The sequence below is a fragment of the Myxocyprinus asiaticus genome, chromosome 35 (genome assembly GCF_019703515.2).
Source record: "Myxocyprinus asiaticus isolate MX2 ecotype Aquarium Trade chromosome 35, UBuf_Myxa_2, whole genome shotgun sequence".
Taxonomy (NCBI): domain Eukaryota; kingdom Metazoa; phylum Chordata; class Actinopteri; order Cypriniformes; family Catostomidae; genus Myxocyprinus; species Myxocyprinus asiaticus.
Window position 1 is genome coordinate 4,179,797 of NC_059378.1, and position 20,752 is coordinate 4,200,548.

Consider the following 20,752-nt stretch of genomic DNA (forward strand, 5'->3'; position numbering starts at 1 on the left):
TGAAGTCCAAGGAATTGTCTGTAGACCTCTGAGACAGGATTGTATCGAGGCACAGATCTGGGGAAGAGTACAGAAAAATTTCTGCAGCATTGAAGGTCCCAATGAGCACAGTGGCCTCCATCATCTGTAAATGGAAGAAGTTTGGAACCACCAGGACTCTTCCTAGAGCTGGCCGCCCGGCCAATCTGAGCGATCGGGGGAGAAGGGCCTTAGTCAGGGAGGTGACCAAGAACCCGATGGCCACTCTGGCAGAGCTCCAGCGTTTCTCTGTGGAGAGAGGAGAACCTTCCAGAAGAACAACCATCTCTGCAGCACTCCACCAATCAGGCCTGTATGGTAGAGTGGCCAGACGGAAGCCACTCCTCAGTAAAAGGCACATGACAGCCCGCCTGGAGTTTGCCAAAAGGCACCTGAAGGACTCTCAGACCATGAGAAACAAAGATTGAACTCTTTGGCCTGAATGGCAAGCGTTATTTCTGGAGGAAACCAGGCACCGCTCATCACCTGGCCAATACCATCCCTACAGTGAAGCATGGTGGTGGCAGCATCATGCTGTGGGGATGTTTTTCAGTGGCAGGAACTGGGAGACTAGTAAGGATCGAGGGAAAGATGAATGCAGGAATGTACAGAGACATCCTTGATGAAAACCTGCTCCAGAGCACTCTGGACCTCAGACTGGGGCGAAGGTTCATCTTCCAACAGGACAACGACCCTAAGCACACAGCCAAGATAACAAAGGAGTGGCTACGGGACAACTCTGTGAATGTCCTTGAGTGGCCCAGCCAGAGTCCAGACTTGAACCTGATTGAACATCTCTGGAGAGATCTGAAAATGGCTGTGCACCGACACTCCCCATCCAACCTGATGGAGCTTGAGAGGTCCTGCAAAGAAGAATGGGAAAAACTGCCCAAAAATAGGTGTGCCAAGCTTGTAGCATCATACTCAAAAAGACTTGAGGCTGTAATTGGTGCCAAAGGTGCTTCAACAAAGTATTGAGCAAAGGCTGTGAATACTTATGTACATGTGATTTGTTTTTTTTTCGTTTTTTATTTTTAATAAATTTGCAAAGATTTCAAACAAACTTCTTTCATGTTGTCATTATGGGGTATTGTCTGTAGAATTTTGAGGAAAATAATGAATTTAATCCATTTTGGAATAAGGCTGTAACATAACAAAATGTGGAAAAAGTGAAGCGCTGTGAATACTTTCTGGATGCACTGTATATAACATTGTGCTTTGTGTGGATTATCTAATGATCTATGCATTTGATTATCTTGTGTGTGGGCTCATTTGAAAGATAATCACCTCCTCACCTTGTATTCTACTCTTTGAGAGCTTTCCAATAACATATGACACATGGCTATTTGATTTTTTTATATTTTGACCATTTTTACCCCCTTCATCCGAGTTTAAACGGTTAACATGAATAACAATGAACAATACTTTTACAGCATTTTTTTAATCTTGGTTATTTTTTAATGTCTAATTTTAAAAGTTCACTAATCTAATATATATATAAGTTGTATATGAGAACATTAGTTAATGCAATATGATCTAGCAATGAACAATAGTGTTTTTATCAGTTAACATTAACAAAAATGAATAAGTACTGTTTAAAAATATTGTTCATTGTTAGTTCATGGTACTTATACATTAACTACACTCAAAACATTTTTTGCCTATTTTTAAGATTTACATATTTAAATTTCATTAAAAAAATCATTTAATTCTGTAATGTTTAACAAAATTGTATTAATAAAGCTTAAAATATTTAGTTTTTTATTCTATTTGATTAAAGATTACACAATTTGATTGATTCTTTTATGAAATTTAAATACGTACATCTTAAAATTATTTTTTGGAGTGTAATGTTAACAAATGGAACCTTATGTTAAAGTGTTAGCAAAATTTCTAGTTGTTCAAGTTGATTTTAAAAAGCTACACAATGCCTTAAAGCATTTTCTTGGCTTGAAATTGCTCTTTATGAATGTGCTCTTTGTGAATGTTTTTTATTTTGGGGGGGGGGGGGTCTTGGGGGGACTTTTTTTCACGTGGCTTGTTGTGCGTGTTGCCATGGAGACATAGCATGTGTGGAGGCTTCATGCCATCCACCACGCTCAATTCACCATGCGCCCCACCAAGAACAAATCACATTATAGCAACCACGAGGAGATTACCCCATGTGACTCTACCCTCCCTAGCAACTGGGCCAATTTGGTTGCTTAGGAGACCTGGCTGGAGTGACTCAGCACGCCCTGGGATTTGAACTAGCGAACTAGCGAACTCCAGGGGTGGTAGCCAGTGTATTTTACCACTGAGCTACCCAGGCCCCCTCTCTTTGCAAATTATTAAAATATATATATATATATATATATTCAAGTGACTGGAAAAAAACATGGAAATTCATTGGTCAAGAGGTGTTGCAACCCTGAAAATAAAACTTGAAAACATCAAAGTCAGAGACATAGTGATGAACTGCAGCAATGCACTAAATATCACAGCTTCTTCTACATTGTCCAAATGTACCAATTCTCTCGAGTGATTAAAATGACTTATCAATGCTTTCTCAGTTCACTTGGTTATAAAGCTGCTTGCGCAATACAATGCGTCAAAAACAAAATGTAGCTGCTATAAAGGCTACTAAAAAAAGTACAGTAGTTAAGTTTGTAGCATTGCTACTTTTAGTGAAGTTGAACTGAATTAGATGGTTATGATTTACTCATGTTTTCTCTTTCTCTCTCTTGTTCTCTTCCTTCCAGGGACATTGATGGTCATTTCCCTTCTCTCTATTGTATACGGAGCCTTGCGTTGCAACATTCTGGCTATAAAGATACGCTACGACGACTATGAAGTCTCCGTCCGGCCGTTGGCGTACGTGTGTGTGTTCCTGTGGCGAGGGTTTGAGATCGCCACACGTGTGGCCGTGCTGGTCCTCTTCAGCTCCGTGTTGAAAGTGTGGGTGCTTCCGGTAGTTGCTGCCAACTTCATCCTGTTCTTTCTGTTCCCGTGGGTTCTCTTCTGGAGCAGTCGTTCTCCGTTTCCGGAGAACATCGAGAAGACGTTGACACGCGTGGGCACCACTATCGTACTCTGCATGCTTACCTTCCTGTATGCGGGCATCAATGTGTTCTGCTGGTCCGCCGTTCAGCTCAAACTGGATGATCCTGATCTGATTGATAAAGGCCAGGTGTGGAGGCGGGTTGCAGCGTACTACTCCCTCCGTTTCGTGGAGAACACGGGGCTGATAGTGATGTGGTATATCCACCGGACTGAGTTCTACCAATGGGTGGATGCCCCTGTGTTGGAACTTCTGCTGCTGTTGGGTTATGCCACGGCTCTGTTCTTTATGTTGCTGTTTTACCAGTTTTGCCACCCATGCCGGCAGCTGTTTTCATCCAATCCAGCCCAAGGTTTCTGGAAGTGCTGTGGATCCCTTTGCCTGCTCTGTGGACCACTTTCCCATTCCAGCTCCATGAGGACCAAGCCCTTGTCAGAGCCACCAGGGAAAGACGTTGGAGACGACCCACCCTGTTTGACAGTCTGAGTAAACAATTTAAGCACATTGTCGTTAAGTGCCGCAAAAGGATAAAAGGCCAATGAAAATGTTTGTTGCATTCTTTGCCTTGGTACTTGATGATGAATGTAGGAGGCAACATTTGTTGAACTTGGAGATTAATATACTTTTCTCTTCTTTGGTTTACAAGGCAAACAAGCCAGCATGGTCCATTGAAGTGCATGTGAAAATCCTTAATAAGATGAGAATGAAATTGCTGCTTTCGTCATGTGATGTGGGGGCAAACTGTCTCTCCTTCTTTCAGTGTCTGTTTAATTATCGTTACAATTTCTGTGCTCTCTGTGCCTGCATTATTTGTCAACATTGTCTCATTGAATCACATTACTGTACATACATTTTTGCAAAATTATTTTTATGTGGCTCGTTCTATGTATCAACGTGCAACAACAGCGACTTTTATTCACTTTCACACAAATCACGAGGAAAATGGCAGATTATCAGTTCATAAACACTAACTCTTCACTCTGTTCCTTAAACAATGCTTTCTTATGACATCTAAACACTATAATGCATGACTTTAAAAGCGATATATTACAACATTTACATTCCATTCCATACATTACAAAACTACATTTACAAGCTTATTCAAATGCAGTCAAATTGCTCGATAGCTCAATTTATAGGGTGATATACTTGCAATGCAAAAGACCAGGGTACGAGTCCAGCAAAGCACACGAGTCAAGGAAGCTGTCATAGATGTGCCACAAAATGACGTGGTTGCTTCAGCAATTGCGTTTTACATTTCGCATTTGCTTTTTATTACACTAACCGGGAGGTTTAGGTTAACCGTTTAGCACTGTTCGGTCATTTTTGACCGAAATCAGTTTCGTTTCTGTAATAAAAATGGTATCCTTCTTCTGATTGGCTCGAGGCTTGGTTACTTTTCCTACATTTGGACTGGATTCGATTAGTTTTGGCCACGTGACAAAAAAGTGACACTTGTGTTGTTTGCGGTCAAATTTGACCGATCATAGGAAATGAATTGGGCGAGAGTATAACACAGAGAAATTTTTTGGGGGGGAATTTGTAAAATACAATCAATAATTCAGCCACAATACAGAACACACACAGACAGAAATTAAGGGGTGAGACTATAACACAGAGCCATTTTGTTTGGAATTTGTCAAATAAAATCAGATATTCAGCCACAATGCAGAACACACACACACACACACACACACACAAATTAATGGGTGAGACCATAACGCAACCACAATGCAGAACACACACACACACACACACACACACACAAAATCATCTTGTTACAACCAGGAATGAATTAGTGGATCTCTGCTGCCATCTAATGGTTATTTTTGTCATTACATGATTTTCAAGTCATATAATTGTTCTTTTTTTTTTTTTTTTTTTTTTTGCACCAGATGGCAGCAATCTGCCCTAATACATTACACGTCCTAATATTTTCTTCATGTTTCAACTTTTTTATATATATATATATATACATTTATTGTTTTCGGTCAAATCTGACAGCTCTAAGGGATCTAAGCAGTTTGGAAAAGTGGAGAAAATGACCATAATTGCCAAATTTCAAGGAAATGATTTGTCAGGGGCAAAGTAATTTTATTGCTAAGTACTTTAGTAGGTAGTCCATCAACCATTTTAGGCTTTCCAAAAAAACCTGCAAAAAAAAAAAAAGAAGAAGATGAGGAAGTGTTTGTGAGAACATTTAACACATTTTTAGTGCCACACAAGGGATTTTCGACCTTGAAACTGCTGCGATACATGTAATGAACCACGTAATGTCATTTTGCATAAATGTTGCCACATTCACAGTAATCTTCCTTAGATTGGGCTGTTATTTTAGGAACTGATTTGTTTAAAAGATTGTATTTGCTTAAAGGTGCTCTCAGTAACCTTTGTCTTTGTGTCATCTTGGACTTACACCAGAGGCGGACTGGCCATTGGGAGAACCGGGACTTTTCCCGGTGGGCCGGCCACGAAATGGGGTCACGATATGTCAAAGTGGGTCACGATATGATGAAGGGGGCCGCGGAACGATGCTGCAATATGCCGAAGGGGACAGTGAAACACATTGCCACACCCCCCAATGGTCGACAACTTCACATCGCTCGATACATTTCTCCAGGGCTGATTTTTGTTCCCAGTCCACCCCTGACTTACACTGACACCTAGTGGCTTGGATGCAGCATAATTTAATATCAATAGTTTTCAGTTTCAGATGCTATTGTAGAAATGTAGTTTCGACAGTCAGCCAAGATTACTTTAATCAGTGAGTGAAAGTGTCAAATAACAGGACGGTTACTGAGATTAAGCGAGTAGTATTCAGCTGGTCATGTGATTCCAACATGGCCGCCCCCATATGTGGACCCTCTCCATGTAGAATAAAACAGCTTTTATAAGGTTACTGATATGACTGGAGTCTTCGTTTTAATGCGAGTGCTCATGATTTCCTACATATATTCAAAATTACAGTTCATGTCGTTAGAAGTTCAACTTCTTTAATGAGGAAAAAAGTACTGAGTGCACCTTTAAGTTATAAGCCTTTTGTTTGTCTTCACTTTTTAAGGGTGTTGCTTTCTGGAATTGTTTTTGACAGCTTCTTAGGTTCATTGTTAATGCTTCCTTTAAGTTCATCTTGTTATTGTTGCCACACTCATACACACAGAATACCAAAATAGTATGATTAACACAAACTTACTGCCAAAATGTAAGTAATTGCCTCAAATGCTTTTAAAATGTGATATATTGTGAAGATTACAGTTTGGAGGTTTGCCAGAGCATTCATAATCCTGCAATGAATGTTTTAATTGTATAAAGGAATAGTTCAGCACCAAATATTTGTCATTAATTACTGGTTATTTTTTCCTGTGGAGTGCAAAATGAGAATTCCTTACAGAGCTCTTTTCCATAGTGGTTTTGAACGACATGAGGGTTAAGAAACATTTTGGGGCAAACTTTTCCTTTATGTAATTTTCTTTTCCTTCTTTGTTTACACTCACATTTAGCATTCTTTTGCACACTATTCTTTACCATTTTTTCTGCAAGGAGTACAAAAAAATATTTGTTTTCACAAAGGGAAGTATATGATTGTATCCTAACTTTACTGCCGCCCTGTGGGGAGCCGAATGGCTTGAGTTTCTTAATTTTGCAAGACTTTGTGATGAGGGTTTGTTCTGGAAACCCCCTCAAAACACCACCATAAGCACTGTATAGAGCACATCACTGCTTCTGATATGTGCAACTGTCAGCAAAATCCATACTAAATAAAAGGAGAATGATATTTTATCCATGATATTCCTGACAGTTTCATTGTATTCTTTTATTTCGTGTTGACGTGAGACTCAAGTTTCTCCTCGTTGCAACAGGAACTATATTTCCTACCTCTGTTAGAACTCACTTTTATAAATGTATAGTTAAATGTACAGTCATAGATAAAAAAAGGAAACATATAACCATAACAATTCTCCAAAAACCCCAGATTAATGTGTGTAGAATTAAACAGAAAGAAAACACTGATAGTTGTGTCTCCTGTCACACACCAGACCCACCCTCTTTAGATTGAGGAAATTTGCTTGCTTGTTTCTGATGGGCTCAAATTTGTGAGTGACATTTCCTGGCTTGCTTCTCTGTTTTATATACAAAATCCCTTTTTAGTGACTTTCTTCAAACTCTCTCTTTCTCCCAACACTTGCTCTCTCTCTGACTCTACACACAGTGCTCGACATCATGGGAAATTTTGTTGCTAATGAAGGACTATCTATTTTTGTCATTGTAAGCTTTTCAATTGCACTGTAGTTCGATTAAATAAGATTGTTATTATCTTTAGATTATGATGCTCTTTATTTGACACAATTACCTGTGCTGAAAATGTCCATCTTGTGATTTACACCTTACACTGTTCCTCCTTTCTGTTTTTTCAGCTGGTATGGCTCGGCATCAATATGTTTCTTTTTGTGCATTTCTACATGGCATTTTTAATTGACAGATACTACTACACTAGAGTTATCCTTGGGGTGAGTGTCAAAGCATTTATACTGTTGTGTCTTATTCAGTAATTGTTTATGAGTTACATTTTAATACAACACTAAAGTTGTTCATACAAATGACTGATATATTTGTAATTTTTTAGTACACTATAATAACTTTACTCTGATTTCTATGATCATGTGTGCTAATATTGTTAAATTATACTCTTTATTTCTAAGTTTACACTAAATTGTATGTTTATATATATATATATATATATATATATATATATATATATATGTTGCAATAAAAATATACAATATAAACATACAACTTAAGAGTAAACTTAGAAATAAAGAGTATAATTTAACAGTATATTACTATAAATATATGCAAAATAAGCATACATCTTAGTGTTAAACTAGAAATAAAGAAAATAATCTAATAATATGTTGTAATAAATATATACAATATAAAAAAATATTACTCTAAGATGTATGTTCATTTTGCATATATTTATAGTAATATATTGTTAGATTATACTGTTTATTTCTAGGTTTACTTTAATTTGTATTTTTATATTGTTTATTTAAGGTAATATACCATTACAAATATTTTAGTGTATTTTTAAGATTTACTCATTTCAGTTTCATAACAAAATTCCATCATATTTAATTGTGTAATGTTTAACTAAATTAAAATAATAAAACTTAAAATATTTAGTTTATTATTATTATTATTATATTATTATTGTTATTAAAGATTACTCAATTAAATTTGATGGAATTTTGTTTTGTAATTGAAATGCATGCATTTTAAAAATAGGCTAAAATTTTTAATGGTATATTACCTTAAATATAAACAATATAAAAATACAACTTAAAAGTAAACCTAGAAATAAAGAGGATAATTTTATTATGAAATTTAAATGCGTTAATCATAAAATATTTTTTTTGTGTATTGTTAGATAATAATCTTTAGTTCTAAGTTTACTCTTAAGTTGTATATTTATATTGTTTATATTTAAGGTAATATAACATTAAAAATATTTTAGCGTAATTTTAAGATTTACGCATTTCAGTTTCAAAATTCCATCAAATTTAATTGTGTAATGTTTAACCAAATTAAAGTAATAAACTTAAAATGTTTAGTTTTTTATTATTATTATTATTATTATTAAAGATTACTCAATTGGGACCTGGGTAGCTCAGCGAGTAAAGACACTGACTATCACACCTGGAGTTGCAAGTTTGAATCCAGGGCGTGCTGAGTGACTCCAGCCAGGTCTCCTAAGCAACCAAATTGGCCAGTTGCTAGGGAGGGTAGAGTCACGCTAGGGTAACCTCCTCGTGGTTGCTATAATGTGGTTCTTGCTCTCTGTGGGGCGCGTGGTGAGTTGTGCGTGGATGCCGCGGAGAATAGTGTGAAGCCTCCACACACGCTACGTCTCCGCGGTAACGTGCTCAACAAGCCACATGATAAGATGTGCGGATTGACGGTCTCAGACGCAACTGAGATTCGTCCTCTGCCGCCCAGATTGAGGCGAGTCACTAAAAAATGGAATTTTGTTTTGTAATTGAAATGCACAAATTCTAAAAATAGGCTAAAATATTTTTAATGGTATATTACCTTAAATATAAAAAATATAAAAATACAACTTAAAAGTAAACCTAGAAATAAAGAGGATCATTTTATTATGAAATTTAAATGTGTTTTTAGTGTATTGTTAGATTATAATCTTTATTTCTAAGTTTACTCTTAAGTTGTATATTTATATTGCACATAACACAGTATTGTAAAATTGTATCTCTAACTGTCGGTTTTGATGCGTCATTGGATCTGCTCTTTGGATGTTTGAGCCCAAAAAAGGAAATGAAACTCATTTTCTTTCTCCTGTCTCTTCTCTGTCTGTCTCTCTCTCTCTTTCTATGTCCTCAGCATGCTCTCTCATGGGCCAGAGCTCCAGCTGCATGTCTCAATTTTAACTGCATGCTGATCCTGCTGCCCGTCTGCAGAAACCTGCTCTCATTCCTGCGAGGATCCATACAGGTCAATAAAAGAGCAACAGAGCAACAGCAAAACATTTATCAACTTCAGATAATGAGAAGTAAACAATTATTCTGTGTGTTTTGACAGTGCTGTAGCCGCACCGCAGCTCGTCAGCTGGACAGAAACATCACTTTCCACAAACTTGTAGCCTACATGATTGCTTTCCACACAGGTAAGAGAGACACTCAACATCCCAACACTGCTTTGGAATCTATTTCAAATCATTAAAAATCTATTTGAAGGTGAAGTGTGTCATTTTTTGCACCACAAGCTTCACCAAATGTAATTGCAAAAATAAGTGCAGTTATATGCACAGCAATACACTGATAATCAAACCAACAATCAGCTTATTCAAAAAATCTGACGATTTTATATTAAGTATTATTCAGCATAATTGGTGTACGATTGTTTCACTGAACACACCCTGTCTTCCATTGGTCATCCTAAACAGATGGTCCCGCCCCAAACTCACACTGTTGGTTGAGCCAGTGATGCTGTGTTGGGCTGGTCAGGATGCTCAAACAAACTGAGCAATGTTTTGATCACAGGGTGCGTCACAATCAACTCCTTAGCACCCAATGTTGTGAATCAGTATATCGTGAACACAAATTCGGGCACTGGCAAGAGTGTTCATCCGCTGAACATTGGGACACGTATGACTCAATCACCCGCGACACGATAACGAGCTTGCACATTCAAGCACAGCTGTTATTAATCAGCACCATCACTGTATAAATGACACTATCGTTCATTTTCGTTAAAGATATTTAAACGTAAAGTGTTATTATGAAAGATAAATTACATTAAATAAAGGAATACAAATATAAAGGAGTGTAATTTAAACCTACTTTTTTAACAATTAAAAGATTGTACATTACAAAAGAAAGACATTACAGTGGCCCGTTACATAGATTTCCAGTGGTAACTGAGTTCTGACCACATCTTGTATATATTCTCACAGCGATCCACATCATAGCTCACCTGTTTAACTTTGAGAGATTCATGGATTCCCAGCTTATGGTCAACAGCAGCTACCTGCCGTACGTGCTCTCTCAGATTGGTAACGGTGACAACAGATCCTACCTGAACCCTATCAGAACCAATGAGACGGTGAGACTGTCCCGCCTATCAACATTACACATTATTTTTTTTAATATTCTACATCATGCAAAAAAAGGAAGTTTACAGTGTTTTTAGCAATCTCTGTCATGCTGTAAATGTCAGATTTCATGTAGGAGTTACACAGCAACAGTGTTTGCTGAAGTTCCCAGTAAAACACTGATGCGCATCCCTTGAGCAAACAGAAGGAAGCCAGTTATTACAGAAGGAACCTCTAACTGATTTCAGTTCAGTCCCATCGGATACCACCCACAGTTTCATCATATGGCAGTCGTGCTGCTGTCTGTGTTGTGATCACTTGATTTAAAAATTCTGTTGCCATGGTGTTGGCATGATGACCCTCTGGAAAGTGGCCAGAAATAGCACACTGAGAGGAAGAAAGACCCATGATCATTATAAAAACATTTATAGTGCCACGTTGAAACAATCAACATGCATCCGTCTAATCTACTGTATTTATGACTACTATTGAGAAAGTTTAGCAACTAAGAGTTACATTATTAATTCACAGTAAAAAAAAGATTTCTTAGAATTTTGAGGTGCAATGTTGATTTATCAAGATCTGATTCTCCGAGCAACACCTCTATTCAACAGTATCTGAAAATCAGAAAACTGCTCAGCATTTCATTTTTGAAATTTTGTAAAACCAGTGTTTTTTTTTGTTTTTGGTCACGCCTCCTTTGAAACTAGAAAAACTTTTGTGCACCCCCACCCCACGATCTGATACAAGAAAAACAAATTGAATTTTTTAATTTTTTTTTATAAAAAGTGTTTAAACGCAATATATCGCGCCCCCTTACCCATATGTAAATTCCACTTTTTATATTGTATAATCAATTCTTTACTCATCTGCGCAATAATGGAATATATTTCAATATGAATATCTAAATTCTTGTGTTAATTATGTATACTGTATTTATCATTTTAATTATTATTTATTATTTACTATATTACATTATCTTTATTTGGGGGCCTTTTTTCAGCAAATATTGATATATGCGAATAATTCTATTAATTAGCTGGCATATCATGCAATTAATTCAATTAAAAGTTTGAAATTGACTGACAGCCCTAAAAAATAAATCAAATAAAAATGTCCCGTGTTCTTTCAGTTTTCACATTTTTGCTGAGTAATGAAAAACTACACTCTTCATTAAAAACATATCTGAATGAATAAAGGAATTGGCCTGCTTTGTTCTTTAATTTTCTGTAACATTACTTTGTGTTACAAAAATAAATTAATAAATATATATATATATATATATATTAGGGCTGTCAATCGATTAAAATTTGTAAACAATTTAATTACTTTGTGTGCCGATTAATTAATTGAATTAATCGCAATTAATCGCATATGTAAATATTTGCTGAGAAAGCCCCTCAAATAACAATAATTCAATAAATAATGATTAAATAATAATAAATAGTTATATTTAAATAATTACAATAAACAAAAATTTTTAGGTCGCTGTGTCAATTTAAATGTAATTTAATACTTAGAAAAACACATCTTGAGATCCCTAAATTCGGATTTTTTTTTTTTTAGAGTTTGTTCTCTGAATAAGCTGTGCATTGCCTAAACAGCTGAAGTTGCGCTTACTGCCCCCTGGAGAAAACAGGTGGTACTTCAAGCTTGAATTGCTCAGGATTCTTCCTTATTACATTCCGGGGACATGATTAATTGCGTACATCTTTTTTTTAATGCATTATTTTTTATATAATTAATTGCACTGAATTAACGTGTTAAATCTACAGCCCTGATTTATATATATATATATATATATATATATATATATATATATATATATATATATATATATATATTTTTTTTTTTTTTTTTTTTTTTTTAAGCATCATAAAAGTCATCCATATCACCCGTGTGCTAAATTTCATATCTGCTGAAGCCAAACAATAGTGTTGTGTCAGGATTAGACTGACATTTTATTCTTAATTCACTAAAAATCTTTCCCTTCAGCCATCCAATCTGGTTGGCACTTTGATTACATACTGTAATCAAGCAATTGAGTTAGTGTACCTGACACTATATAAAGAGAAGGAGGCGGAGAAAAAGAAATTGCACTCAAACGTCATTGGTTCTTGCGTGCATTGTCGCTGCGGCAAATTCGAATAAGTGAATGTGAGACCTGAGAACAAGGGCAGTCTTTCACGCCCCACACTTTAAGAACCACTGTGTTTAAGAACCACATGATTCTTTTGCCATTAACCTTGGATCACTATTGTGTTTTGATCCCTCTATAGAACCCAACGATAGTGATGTTCACAACAATAGCAGGACTGACGGGGGTGGTCATCACCCTTGCCCTTATCCTCATCATCACCTCCTCTATGGAGGTCATCAGACGGTCATACTTCGAGGTGTTCTGGTTTACTCACCACCTGTTCATCGTTTTTTTCATTGGTTTGGTGCTGCATGGAGTCGGGTGAGGTTTTTATTTTGGGTAACCAAAAGCCAAATCAAATCTGTATTTTACAATATACTAAATGTAATGAACCTTTTTAAACTCAACAACTGCAGTGTTTGTAATTCAGCTAAAGACATACTGATTTCAGATAGACATATTGGACATACAGTATATTGTATATTTTAAAGGTGAAGTGTGTAATTTCAGCAGCACTAGCGACAGAAATGGAATTGAAAAAGTATTGACTGTTTTCAAGCAGGTTTCCCTGAACAATCTGCCCAACAATCTTCCATTGGTCAACAAACAGATAGCCCCGCCCTAAACTCACATCACCGGTTGAGTCAATGAGAGCATTTACATGCACTAACACCGATTATACTTAAAGGTGCAATATGTAACATTTTTCATGTAATATTTGCCTTCCCGGACTTCCTAGGTTGCCTATTAAAGCCTGTTGACTGATTTTCATGTGAAGGGAGCGGGTCGCTTTTGCCCATTCATATAAATGCAGTCAATGTATCATGCAAAGAAAAGTGATTACTTCAAACTACAGTCTCGCATAGTCAGACCTATATCCACACTTTGTTTTAGCCCTGTTCCAGCACTGGAGAGTCAAATATAATATGCAGTCTCAAAGTTTGTAGTAAAACAATCATAACTGTGTAATTTTAATTATGTTACCTCATCTGTCAGCATGATGTCGGTGAATCACGTTCAGTCTATTTGTACGTTACGTCATTGTTTTGGTCGATGCTCGCTCGCGTCCCTATGGAGTGTGGCTGCAGTTCACTTAACGGCCACAGGTGTCATTAATAACAAGGGTTTCTGAATCTTACATACTGCATCTTTAATAAACCGGCACCGACAACATGTAAGGTCATGTTAATGCATTAAACAGCTTTCTTTTATCAGGGTAAACTCATAAACGGTTTAAGCATAATCCGATCAACCGTTAAAGTTTGCACATTACCTCGATTTCGTGTTGCATGTAAACACCTTTTGTTGTTGTTTGCAATTGTTGAGTTTTTGCTGAATAAAATACATTATGCAAGGAAGTAAACATTAGGGCCTGGGTTGCTCAGTGGTAAAAGATGCTGGCTACCACCCCTGGAGTTCGCTAGTTCGCTAGTTCGAATCCCAGGGTGTGCTGAGTGACTCCAGCCAGGTCTCCTAAGCAACCAAATTGGCCCGGTTGCTAGGGAGGGTAGAGTCACATGGGGTAACCTCCTAGTGGTCACTGTAATGTGGTTCGTTCTCAATGGGACGTGTGGTGAGTTGAGCACGGATGCCGTGGTGGATGGCCTCCACACGCGTTATGTCTCCGTGGCAACGCGCTCAACAAGCCACGTGATAAGATGCATGAGTTGATGATCTCAGATGTGGAGGCAACTGGGATTCATCCTCCACCACCCGGATTGAGGCGAATCACTACGTGACCATGAGGACTTAAAAGCGCACTGGGAATTGGGCATTCCAAACTGGGTGAAAAAGGGGAAAAAAATCCAAAAAAAGGAAGTAAACATTATTTTCAAGCAACATTTGATTGGTCATATTGATGTGTAGAATCATATAATTTTATGACACATCTCAGTCATAACATAATTCTATGTTAATGCAGGACACACTTATGCAATGTGTATGCAATAACATTGCATATGTGTGTGTGTGTGTGTGTGTGTGTGTATAAAGGCGTATTGTGCGAGGCCAGACGCTTGAGAGTTTGAAAGTGCACGACCCAATAAAATGTCACAGCCACTTTGATACCTGGGGTCAGAATAGCACACACTGTCCTGAACCTGACTTTGCTGGGAACCCTCCAAAGGTAAATCATATTATCATCTCAAATACATCTGGGCGATGCTTTCGAAAAACTGTCAAGAAAATGTCAAATTAATATTAACAAAACATGAAATTATATTTTGCATTAAGAAAATAAAGCCTGCCATTAGAACCATTAAGATTTTTTGCATTGTGACATCATTTTTCTGGACATCCAAGCACATTTTACCCCCAATTTTCATTAACATAACGCGTCTGGACGTTTTACTTTATTGTTTACAGTGATGATTCTTATTACTGTAACACAGTATTTTTTTACTGTATTATTCCAGTAAAAAATTAAGCTGTTGTACAATGATTTTCTAAATTGAAACCAGTGAAAATGAAAGGCAGTTCCAAGTGACTGCTACTATGATGTACAAATACTTTATACAATTTAAATAATCTATCTTTTTTTTTTTTCGTGTTTCAGTAATGAGAATTGGGGTGTGTAAATGTTATGAAAATAATGTCACAGTGTAAAATATCTTAATGGCCCAAAAAATAGCCATCATTTTCTATATATCAAAATATGTTTTCTTATTTGTTCTTTTGATTTTGAAGTAAAAACTGACATTTTCTTGACAGGTTTCGTAAGAATCATCCTTCTATTTCACGTATATTTTATACAATTATTTTGACAGCTTCACATAAACATGCACTTTTTCCCATGTGCTTATAGACATGGAAGTGGGTAGTTGGCCCCATGTTTCTGTATGTCTGCGAGAGACTGGTGCGATTCTACCGCTCACAGCAGAAGGTGGTCATTACCAAGGTTAGTGATTATATAATGTTTACAAGCTTCCCCATGGTCTCTTGATCCAGTCCTGGTTAACCAATCAAATTCTTCCCCTCTCTCAATGTCACTTTACAGGTAGTCATGCACCCTTCCAAGACTCTTGAGCTGCAGATGAAAAAGAAGGGCTTTAAAATGGAGGTCGGTCAGTATGTGTTCATCCAGTGCACGTCTATCTCTCAGTTAGAGTGGCATCCCTTCACCCTGACCTCTGCCCCCGAGGAGGACCACTTTAGCGTGCACATCCGTATCGTAGGGGATTGGACGCAAGCCCTCTACACGGCCTGTGGAGGTGACAAGACCGTGGTGCTGGATGCTTGGACACTACCGAAGTAAGGTTCTAACTGTATACCCTGTAAACATGTTTTATCAGGTAACCTAAAAATGTTGTTCATGTGGGAACCCCTAAATCACTATGTGGTTGTTCATATTATACATTTTTACATTATAAATATACATTTTACAGTTTATAACTTAATTTTTAAGTTTTTCATTCACACCACAAGCACAAACCATTTTATAAATATATATTTTACAGTTTATAACTTAATTTTTACTTTTTCATTCACACCACAAGCACAAACCATTTTATAAATATATATTTTACAGTTTATAACTTAATTTTTACTTTTTCTTTCACACCACAAGCACACTTTATAAATATATATTTTACAGTTTTTAACTTAATTTTTTATTTTTTTATTTCATGCCACAAGCACAAACACTTTATAAATATACATTTTATAGCTTGTAACTTATTTTTTTTCTTTTATGCCACAAGCACAGACCATTTTATGAATGTATATTTTACAGTTTTTAACTTAAATGTAACTTTTTTGTTTAAAGCCAGAAGCACACATCACTTTATAAATATTTATTGTATATTTTTTGTAACTGTTTTTTGAACTTATGTTACTCTTTTAATTCAAACAACATGAATGCATTAGGTTACACCAACAAAAGTAATTTTAGATCAGGCAGAAATTGATCATTAAGGTAACATTTGCACTTAACACTTGTGGATTTGATTAGCACTTGTAAGTCGATTATTAAAATCATGCTGATGTTGTGTGAAACTCAGTCAAATCAAATGTCATATTTTTTTTTTATAGTGCTGGTAAGTGCCACTTGTAAAGTGGGAAAATACATGTGTAAAAAGGGGATGTGGAGGTGCAACCACAGTTGAAAAAAAGAGAAGTGTGCAGCAGAGAGACCAGCAAAGATTAAGGTTCCAGTTTGAGAGGACGCTTAGCAATACATCTATTTCAACATTAGTGAATTTCCTATTTTGTTACATTTTAATGACTACAGCAAAGAACTGAAAGTATACAAATCACTATGATCAAGCACAATGCTCAGTTATTTCTTCAGTGAAAACAGCTTGTTTGTGACTATGCATGCAGGATGGCGGTGGATGGGCCTTTTGGGACGGCCAGTGAAGACGTCTTTCGTTATGAGGTTGTGATGCTGGTTGGAGCCGGTATTGGAGTGACACCTTTTGCCTCTGTTTTAAAGTCTGTGTGGTACAAACATGTCCAAGAGAACAAAAACGTCTTCACTAAAAAGGTGATCAACAGCATCATGTTTAGCAATTTAAGCTCTGAATGACAAGCAAAAGAAATCCATAGTTAATATGATTTACAACCCCAGTTCCAAAAAGTTGGAACAGTAGGAAAAATGCTAATAAAAACAAAAAGGAGTGATTTGTAAATTATATTCACCCTTTGCTATATTGAAAGCACTACAACAACACATTATATGATGTTTTACCTTGTGGATTTCATTGTTTTTAATGTACAGTAATTTCAAATCAAATGATTTCAACACGCTCCAAAAAAGTTGAGACATGGGCAATTTAAGACTAATAACAATTTGCCGAGTTGAAATAACAAGGCGATGTGAAACAGGAGATGTTAAACAGGTGAGGCAATTGTGTCATAGTACTGTATACTGTATAAGGAGCCTCCAAAAACAGCCGAGTCCTTTAAGAGCAAGGATCATTCAAGACTTGTCAATTTACCAACAGATGCTTTAGCAAATAATCCAGCAATCTGAGAACAATGTTCCCCCTCTACAGAGTACAATATAGTTAAAAGATTCAAGGAATCTGGTCAAATCTCGGTGTGTAAAGGGCAAGATGCCACTTGTGAATGCTCGTGATCTCTGATCCCTCAGACGTCACTGTCTTAAAAAACATCATTCATCTGTAATGGATATCGTGAATATGGGCTTGGGATTACTTTAGTAAACCTATGTTAGTCAACACCACTCGCCGCTGCATCCACAGATGCAAGTTAAGACTTTACTGTGTAAAGGAGAAGCCATACATCAACACTGTCCAGAAGCGCTGCTGACTTCTCTGGGCTCGGTCTCATCTTAGATGGAAAGTAGAACAGAGGAACTGTGTTTTTTGGTCCGAAGAGTCCACATTTCAAATAGTTTTTGAAAAACACAGCCGTCGTGTTCTCCAGGCCAAAGAGGAAAAGGACCATCCAAGCTGTGATCAGCATCTGGTCCAAAAGCCAGTGTCTGTATGGGCAAGGGGTGTGTCAGTGCCCACGGTATATTCGCACATCTGTGAGGGCACCATTAATGCAGACAGATATTCAAAAATTTTGGAGCAACATATACTGCCATCCAGCACCATCTTTTCCAGGGACGTCCAGGCATTTTCCAGCAGGACAATTTAGAACCACATACTGCCTGGATTACAAGTGCATGTTTCTAAACTTTTTTGGAGCGTGTTGCAATCATTTGAAATTACTGTAAAATAATGAAATTCACAAGGTAAAACATCATATAATGTGTAGTTGTAGTGCGTTCAATATAGCAAAGGGTGAATATAATTTACAAGTCACTTTTTTGTTTTTATTAGCATTTTTCATACTGTCCAAATTTTTTGGAATTGGGGTTGTATTTTTTTTTCTCCCCTTTTCTCCCCTAATTTGGAATGCCCAATTCCCAATGCACTCTAAGTCCTTGTGGTGGTGTAGTGACTCACCTAAATCCAGGTGGTGGAGGACGAATCTAAGTTGCCTCCGTGTCTGAGACCATCAATCCAATGTCTGAAGCATCTTATCACGTGGCTTGTTGAGCGTGTAACCACAGAGATGTAGCGTGTGTGGAGACTCACGCTATTCTCTGTGACATCCACGCACAACTCACCACGTGCCCCACCAAGAGCGAGAACCACATTATAGCAACCACGAGGAGGTTACCCCATGTGACTCTACCCTCCCTAGCAACTGGGCCAATTTGGTTGCTTAGGGAGACCTGGCTGGAGTCACTCAGCACGCCCTGGATTCGAACTCGCGACTCCAGGGGTGGCAGTCAGTGTCCTTACTCGCTGAGCTACCCAGGCCCCCCAGAACTGGGGTTGTATTACACTTTGATTACTCTACATACATCCACTAAAAATCACCTTGGGATCAGTTGGTTAAACTTAAGTCATTGCAAATTATTTCTGAGGTCATAATAACTTGGTTTGACCTTCTATCTATTGAAATGAAATGATATTAATACATTTTCAGTTTGGCATAGGTGTTCAAATACTGCAACATTTCAGCTTTGAAATCACTGCATCTTTTAAAAGCATATTTTAGCTGAGAGGTAGCATTGGTGCAGGGTTACTAATGTTATGTTCTGACCTCTGCAGATCTATTTCTATTGGCTGTGTCCTGAGACTCAGGCATTTGAGTGGTTTGCAGACCTGCTGCAGAGTTTGGAAAGAGAGATGACAGAGAAAGACATGAGTGATTTCCTCAGTTACAACATCTACCTTACGCGCTGGAAAGACACTGATGTGAGACTGAGAGAAAAGATGTATTTGTTTAGTTTAAACCCATGAATTGACCTTTTAAAACTGCTCTGAAATACCAAAAGTGTGTTTACATCTGGTGATATGTGCATGGTAGTATCTGACACTCGGCTTGTTTTTGTTGAATGCAGGCTGCCCACATCAGAGTTCAATATGAGGCAGAGAATGACCCCATCACCGGGCTAAAGCAGAAGACTTGCTATGGCAAACCCAACTGGGACAATGAATTCAGTGCCATTGCTACCCAACACCCAGGGTATGTAATAGTCTCTGTTTAATATGAGCAGTACAATGCTCATTTCGCAGGCTTTATTGACTATTATTTCTGTCCACTTCTTTCTCTTAGTTCAAAAGTAGGAGTGTTTCTATGTGGTCCAACTGCACTGGCTAAAGTTCTGGGGAAACAGTGCCATACACACACCGAGTCTGAAACTGAGTTTATATTCAACAAGGAAAACTTCTGATCGACTCCATTTCGACAACATTACAATGTGTTATAATACATAATACAAGCATCTTGTGTCATAGGCCTCGATACACCATGGCTGTGAGCATATTGCTTGGATCTAAGTGTGATTTTATAGTTAGGATGTGAAAATACCCTACTTTCCAAATAGTCTTCCTCTTTTTCAAGTGGAACTTAAACCTTTTGAAATCCATTGTTGAGTAACACGATCACGAATCAAAGACATTTATTCTAAAGGCATATTCCAGGTTCAAATATGCATAATGTGGCTTAGTGGTGATTAGCACAAAAAATAATTTTAACCCTCATTTTCTTAAAAAAAGCAAAAATCAAAGTAACAGTGAGGCCCTTACAATAGAAGCAAATGGGGCCAGTCTTTGGAAGGTTTAAAGGCAGAAATGTGAAGCTTAGAATTTTATTAAAGCACTTGCATTGATTCTTGTTAAAACTTGTGTATTATTTGAGCTATAAAGATTTTTAAATCGTCGGGGATTGTTGACATTACATCATCATGGCAATGAAGTTGTAAAATTGGCTATAGCTTTACACAGAAAAGGTTAGTAAGCAATTTTATCACACTAAAATCATGTTAACACATACAGTATATTAATTATGTCTTGTGTCTATACTTTTGAAACAGTGAGTATTTTAATGTTTACAGATTGGCCCTATTCACTTCCATTGTAAGTGTCTCACTGTAACCCAGACTTTTGCTTTTTTTAAAGGAGGGATGTGTCGAAATTAA

General features: G+C 37.1%; 2 protein-coding genes across 4 annotated transcripts in view; both read left to right on the forward strand.

The window, feature by feature from the left end:
• Positions 1-7,018, forward strand: part of xk (X-linked Kx blood group (McLeod syndrome)) — an 18,328-nt gene extending 11,310 nt beyond the window's left edge. Inside the window, exons 3-4 of one of the 2 annotated variants that reach the window (XR_007894753.1) lie at positions 2,760-3,604; positions 3,705-7,018. Coding sequence is in view for 1 of the 2 variants with exons in the window: in XM_051672863.1 (XP_051528823.1) it covers positions 2,760-3,544 (785 nt within the window). In the remaining variant the exon portion in view is untranslated. The remainder of the gene's footprint in view (positions 1-2,759; positions 3,605-3,704) is intronic. The other variant, XM_051672863.1, reaches the window with a different exon arrangement.
• A 159-nt stretch (positions 7,019-7,177) lies between these two features.
• LOC127426199 (cytochrome b-245 heavy chain-like) lies at positions 7,178-20,563 on the forward strand. 2 transcript variants are annotated; one of them, XM_051672846.1, is made up of 13 exons: positions 7,178-7,324; positions 7,474-7,566; positions 9,458-9,568; positions 9,656-9,740; positions 10,530-10,678; positions 12,947-13,128; positions 14,800-14,932; positions 15,611-15,703; positions 15,803-16,056; positions 17,128-17,290; positions 19,380-19,526; positions 19,673-19,797; positions 19,888-20,563. In XM_051672846.1, the coding sequence occupies exons 1-13, from the start codon at positions 7,280-7,282 to the stop codon at positions 20,003-20,005; spliced, it is 1,698 nt and encodes a 565-aa protein (XP_051528806.1). In that variant the 5' UTR covers positions 7,178-7,279; the 3' UTR covers positions 20,006-20,563. The 2 variants fall into 2 exon arrangements, with proteins under 2 accessions (XP_051528806.1, XP_051528807.1); XM_051672847.1 differs by lacking the exons at positions 19,380-19,526; positions 19,673-19,797; positions 19,888-20,563 and adding an exon at positions 17,375-18,004.
• Positions 20,564-20,752: the final 189 nt, after the last annotated feature.

Bases quoted from the DNA above. Each gene is read 5' to 3' on its own strand.
- LOC127426199 (XM_051672846.1), top strand. From the start codon at position 7,280: ATGGGAAATTTTGTTGCTAATGAAGGACTATCTATTTTTGTCATT. The intron at 17,291-19,379 runs GTGATCAACAGC...TGACCTCTGCAG, and splicing joins AAAACGTCTTCACTAAAAAG to ATCTATTTCTATTGGCTGTG. The intron at 19,798-19,887 runs GTATGTAATAGT...TCTTTCTCTTAG, and splicing joins ATTGCTACCCAACACCCAGG to TTCAAAAGTAGGAGTGTTTC.